This window comes from Oryzias latipes, chromosome 4 (assembly GCF_053564925.1).
Source record: "Oryzias latipes strain Hd-rR chromosome 4, Olatipes_Hd-rR_3.1".
In the NCBI taxonomy this organism is placed as follows: domain Eukaryota; kingdom Metazoa; phylum Chordata; class Actinopteri; order Beloniformes; family Adrianichthyidae; genus Oryzias; species Oryzias latipes.
The window spans coordinates 25,810,050-25,816,049 of record NC_136240.1 but is presented as its reverse complement, the minus strand read 5'-3'; the positions used below and the strand labels follow the sequence as shown (position 1 = coordinate 25,816,049).

The window sequence follows — 6,000 nt, the reverse complement described above, 5'->3', positions numbered from 1 at the left end:
CCAGCAGATTAAAAAGCATTTTTGTAAAAACAAAGATTGTGTTTATTTCCCCAAAGCAATAAGCAGCAGGAAAAGTAAAACATGTTTTCAATGATTTTGTCTTAGTTGAGTAGTTAAGTAGGGTTAAATCAATGCTAACTAAGTAACAATTACCTTTAACGATTACCATGCTTTCATTTTTCTTCAGCTAGATAGCTAATGTGGATGGGTGAAAGTAAAAGAACCACCTTATATTAATGGTGGAATTTCCGTGCAGACTTGAACGCAGTACACAATACGCCCTCTTCACCATCATCACTGGCACTCCCACAATGCAGCGGGCGAAATGTATTAACATGGCGTCAGTGGTCGCTGTTTTGACCAGGGCCGTGGGATTTGAACAACATGACGCGGAGCCTCACCATGGAGAGATTTAAACCATAATCCGGAACCCACCTCACACTTCAAAGTGAGTCTGTGCTTGCTTATGAGTGGGGTAGCGTCCGACCACGTCCCTTCGTTTTTGTTTTTTTGTTTTTAATTGCCGTGCGGCAGCGATGTACCCGATCTTTGATGTGTTTTTGTAGCTAGCTCGAGCCTCATCCACCGGCTAGCTAGCTTAAAAACGAACTCTGGGACGTCAGAATCCGCCGGGAACTGAACGTTAACGATTTAAAAAATAAACACTGGCGTTCCTGGGTTTCAAATAAGGCTGTTTATTTTGTTTACATGGGTGCTGGCACTTTCTAAACTAGTCTCACAGTTAGTTAACCGCTCTGTTTTTAAAGTTTAGCTAACGACCAGGCTCGGTGTTGTGCTCCTGCCTGCACCCCAAAACCGACGTGGGACTGCTGTTGAGAATCAGGGATCGATTAACATCGTGAGAGCAGGTGAACGTGAACGCATCAGATGCTTGGGTGCATCTGATCTAGTTACGTTTCCGGAGTCCGGAAAATTAGGTTTCGTTTCACGCTCACGATGAGGGATTGCAGTGTAGTGCTTTCGTTTACTTTGTTTTATGTGTCACTCTTGAACCTTGAGATAAGATAAGAACGGTTATCTGTCATAATGTAATTTTCTCTCAATTTAGTTAGTTTTTATGTCTAGCATAACTTATTTTGAATTAAAAAAAACTTAGATGAAATACAATTTACTGGCAATAGATCTTAAGTTATGATATGAGAAACATTTGCACTGAACTGTGTTCATTGGTATGCTTTGAAATATTTGATCATCTAGATTTGACATTCATCTCGTTTAAAGATGATAAATCTTGTTGTTTTAGCTGTTTTTAACAGCTTGTGGCATTTTTCTGATGATGGCGGAGATGTATAAAGAAATCTAAGCTTGAAAATTGCATTTCTGAGTATTTCTTTATTCAAATCCTTGTGAATTCGTAGCAGACAAAAACTGATATTTGAAAAAGAGTGTATTTTTGATGTAGAAAATATGCTGGGCGGGCCCTGGGCCACAAGCTCTCTCTACTGAGCACTCAGGGATGGGGAGGGGAAGGGTGGCGGGATTGCTCTACTCCAACAGCCCTGCCCACAACTTTGAGGTGAATTTCTGATGAATTACTGCCTCTCTGCAGACACTATGTCCTTAAAAACGACATAGATTTTTTGATTTTGGCTAAAAACGGTATGATTATAATGAAAAGACGACTTGTTTATGACTTTTAAAAATAATTACTGTAATGGTTTTCTTCAAAAGTATTGAATTATTAAAGATTTCTCTCAAATAAATCCAGATCCCAACTAGAATTCTTTGTAATTCCATGAACAGCAATTTGTTTCTTTTTACAAATGTTTAGTCTGATGTTGCCTCCTGCCTTTTTGTCAATCCTGCATCCAAACATGGTTGTTTTTGTTTGTTTGTTTTTTTCCCCTCTGTCCAGACGTCCCTGGTCATCATCATTGACATTTATTCCACGCAGAGCAGCAGCACTGGAGGGATGGATGTGACCTCAAGTCCAGTAAACAAACAGGCTCAGTCTAGAGCAGCCAGGACTTCATCCAATCAGAAGTCCAACAGAGAGACGTTGGTGCAGAAAGACAAGCCTGCGCCGCGCAGCAAAGAAAATCCTGCCACTGCAAGGAACGAACCAAGCCAGGGACCATGCAAGACTTTTCCTGATAAACCGGGGGAGAGGAAGCGAGGGCGATCCTCCAAATTGACCAGACTGAGCGGGAGAACAAGTTCGGGGGAGAGAGGTAAAGGACAAGCGGGGAGCTTTCAACTGGCGAGCAGCAGCTGTCAGATTGTCCTAATGAGCTTAGATGGCTCTCGTTTCCCAACAAATTTGACAAAAATTGATAGATCTCTTGAAACAATGTATCCATTGGTCACATAAATTGTGACTCATGCGGGTGGATACGGGCTGTCTGCAGGCCAAAAATAGTCAAACTTGTGCGAAGCACGCAGTTGGCCTGCACAAAATGTTAGGATTCTAAATCTCTCAGTGAGCCTGCTAAGCGTAAATGTTTGTGCACATCTCTTCTACGGGCATGCTGGCGGTGTGGGGTTTTGGGGGTTTGGCTTAAAACGGGGGATTGAACACAGGGTCGAGGTTTTGTTTTGGTTCAATATATGAATTAAAAAACAACAACAAAAAAGTAAAAGTTCAGAAAAAAATCTTTTTATTTTAATTTCCTAAAAAGTAAAATCTTTAAGTCGCCTCATGCTAAGTCTGGTGTAATAGAATAGAACAATATATAGAAAGTTCTTCTTAAATTTAGCAGAATATTTATTTCAGAGTTTTTCTGTAAATATAATGGTATGTAGTATGGATGCAACAATTCACTTTCCTCACTAGTTGGTTTAATGGTGTAACATACAGTTACGGTCATCTATGGAAGATTGATAATACAGAAACTGGCAATCAACTTATCCAAACATATTTAATCTTGATAAACTATTACCTTGTTGGTGCTAGTAATATCTTAACCCTATTAAAACTTGTTAAATAGGAGTACCACAGGGTTATGTTCTAGAACCCATGCTTTTTTTCTTCTTCATATTGATAAAATAGAAATTGTACCATAAGTGTTTTAAAATGATCCTGCTTTGCCCTTAAATTCCAGCTGTAAAATAAACTTTTCTGAAACAGGGACACATCATATTTTCCTTTTCAGTTACATCTCAGGTTTGTAAGTACGTCGTTCTTGTTTAATAAAAAAACTTACAACACACGTGTCTTTGTTTAAAATTTGCAGCTCCCATGCCTCAGTCCGGAGAGGATGCTGCACAGCGGAGGCCCGCTGTGGAGGAAAGAGACCTCACAGAGCAGCAGCTGGGCCTCCGACAGGCGGAGGAGCGCCTCCTCAGAGACTACATCCACCGTCTAGTCAAAGTAAAGAGCTGCTGAAGTTTCCTGCCACTCCCACATTTACAACCACAGCAGGGATGAACCGAGAAGGAACCTAATTCCAAGTTTGAGAACAAAAATAACAAAAAAAGATCAATTACAGAGATTTCCTCACTATTTACCTCCTGCTCAACAAAGTTAACTAGCGTGAAGAAAAGCCTTTTATGTTTTTTGCTGTAGCAATCCTGTTTGCTGTTTGTTTTCACTTTTTAATAGTTTTTAAATTAAGGTTAGTGCAATAACTGCATTCCAAATAAGGTAATCATTTTCTGAAGATGAAATCCTTGTAAAAAATATACATGTGAAAACATTTACCGACTGATTTATATATTAAGCATCGCAGTGCAAACCAAATGTGTCACCAAAGAGAAAAAAAACACAACTGAGGTAGCTAATTGGTGGATTAGTATCACCAACAACAACATTTATGAAACAAATGCCACAAATCCGCATTAGATTAAAAAAAAAACATCAGTTTGAACAGTGTACTTAAAGACTATAAAAATGTTGTTTTCAACAAGATCTGGTGGCATTTTTATGATGATGAGGACATGGATTAAGAACATTAAATTCAAAATTGCATTCCTGAGTATTTCTTTATTCGAATCGTTGTGAATCAGGAGCAGAGAGAAAATGCCTTTTAATGTGACAGAAAATACACTGGGCGAGCTGCCAGCTCTTGCCTCGAATTGATCGAATATTAAAATGTAATTATATTATTTTTTTTTAACCTTTTTGTCAAAATAGTCTTTTGTTTAAACTGAGCAAAAGGGCTTGATCTTCCCACCTTTGGTATCAAAATAAAAGCTCCCATTTGAATTTTCCATGTTTGTGCTGTCACATGGGGTTTAAAGTGACCAATGGACTCATCTTTTTTTCCTCTGGTTTTTGTTTCCACAGCAGTCCCCGGAGTACCCAAACTATCAGTACTCATGCAAGCTGTGCTCTGTGCACATCGAGAACATCCAGGGTGCACACAAACACATCAAAGAGAAGAGGCACAAGAAGAACATCACAGTGAGTTTCAGCTTGTTGGTGCTTTGTGGGAACGGCAGGGAAGAATCTGGGGTCTAAATGCTTTTGTTGTTGGCATTTCAGGAGAAGCAGGAGGAGAACGAGCTGTGGGCTTTGCCGCCGCCCTCCGCCACCCAGCTGAAGGCCGTGGACGCGGCCGTCAGAGAAGTCGCAGCGCAGCAGGGGATCTCAGAGGAGGACTTTAAAGTTCGGGAGACGGTGGTCACCAGAATGGAGGAGGTCATAAAACGGCACCTTGCAGGTGGTTCCCTACAGCTGTCGTCTCTGTAAACTCAGAAACCTCCCTGGGCTTGCAGCCTGTGTGCTGAATGTGTTGGCTGATGATCTTTTTCCAGCCTGTTCCCTTCGTCTCTACGGTTCCTGTCTCACTCGTTTCGCCTTCAAGTCGAGCGACATCAACATTGATGTCACCTTCCCTTCCACAGTAAGTCTGCGACCTCTGTTTGGTTATGATATTTGTACTGGAAAAAAGGGCTGACGGCCGTATGACTTCTGTTCAGATGACTCAACCTGAAGTCTTGATTAAAGTGCTGGAAATCCTCAAAAACAGCGGTAAGTTTCTCTTAATGTTTTTTTTTTGCTTTTGTCTTGAACTTGCATAAAAGTATCTTATCTAGGTTTTTTTCATAATTTTTGCTGCTTTGTTTCGTGAGTTCAGCCTTTGAGATTTAAATCTGTTGCTTTCCATCTTCTTTAGTTGAATTCTCTGACGTCGAGTCAGATTTTCATGCCAAAGTTCCTGCTGTGTTTTGCCGCGATAAAAGCAGGTGAGCCAGTCTTCTGATTTGTATTTCTGATTTCCTCATTTGTCATCTGGTTTGTGGAAGGCAACATTTTGAGCCTCCGGGGTCTTCTGAATAACGAGCAGAGTTAAATAATGTAAATTTTGATTTCTATGGGACTTAAACATGATTATCCACTGGATTTCTGTTGTTGAACACACAGATTCACCCTCTTGGATCAGAAAAAATGCCTCTTTCACAGTTTTTAAGACATTTGATACACCTTTAATAGTAAAAAGCCAGACTACAAACATATTTAGCGGCACAATTTTGGAGGCCTAGCAATGAAATTATAAAACATTTGGGTTGAAATAATTTTCTTTTTCCAAATCAATTTTATTTTTCCTATAAAAAACATTAAACAGTCTGTTTTGTTCATTTATGCAGCGCTAATGTCTGCTTTCACACTGGGCTCAGACAGGCGCATTCGAGCGACCACTTTCAATGAAAACTTTATTGAAATGCACATGTATGTACATTTGGGGCTTCTGCGTCCAAAATTGTCGCGTTCACCACATGGATTTTTTAAGCTGTATTTAAGGAGCCGTTTCTGGGCTCCATCAACAAAGCCTGCGGCCATTAAATGCGTCTTTAAAGTTAAACCAGTTGAACTTCAGCCAATCACGGGTTTGGGTTTGGCAGTGAAAGGATGTATGCCGTCCTTTTTTTTACTCACAAGTGTTCAACCGTTTGAAAATTCATGATAAAGGACAAAATGAATGATTGCAGTTTGTGCCCGGCTGGAATGCTATGACAACACATCTTCCATATATCGGAACAGAGCTGTGAAAGAAAAAGCCTGGCGCAAAATTCACCAGATTTGAAACGTTTTGTCGC

The 6,000-nt window shown here is 40.1% G+C and overlaps 1 protein-coding gene across 5 annotated transcripts in view; it reads left to right on the top strand.

Moving 5' to 3' along the window:
- Positions 1-266: 266 nt before the first annotated feature.
- Positions 267-6,000, top strand: part of tut4 (terminal uridylyl transferase 4) — a 28,029-nt gene continuing 22,295 nt past the window's right edge. For 4 of the 5 annotated variants that reach the window (XR_013655605.1, XR_013655604.1, XR_002290003.3 and 1 more), the window contains exons 1-8: positions 267-448; positions 1,877-2,192; positions 3,195-3,331; positions 4,247-4,363; positions 4,445-4,622; positions 4,717-4,805; positions 4,882-4,933; positions 5,079-5,148. Coding sequence is in view for 2 of the 5 variants with exons in the window: in XM_020702556.3 (XP_020558215.1) it covers positions 1,934-2,192; positions 3,195-3,331; positions 4,247-4,363; positions 4,445-4,622; positions 4,717-4,805; positions 4,882-4,933; positions 5,079-5,148 (902 nt within the window). In the remaining 3 variants the exon portion in view is untranslated. Of the gene's footprint in view, positions 870-1,876; positions 2,193-3,194; positions 3,332-4,246; positions 4,364-4,444; positions 4,623-4,716; positions 4,806-4,881; positions 4,934-5,078; positions 5,149-6,000 lie in introns of all 5 variants that reach the window. The other variant, XM_020702557.3, reaches the window with a different exon arrangement.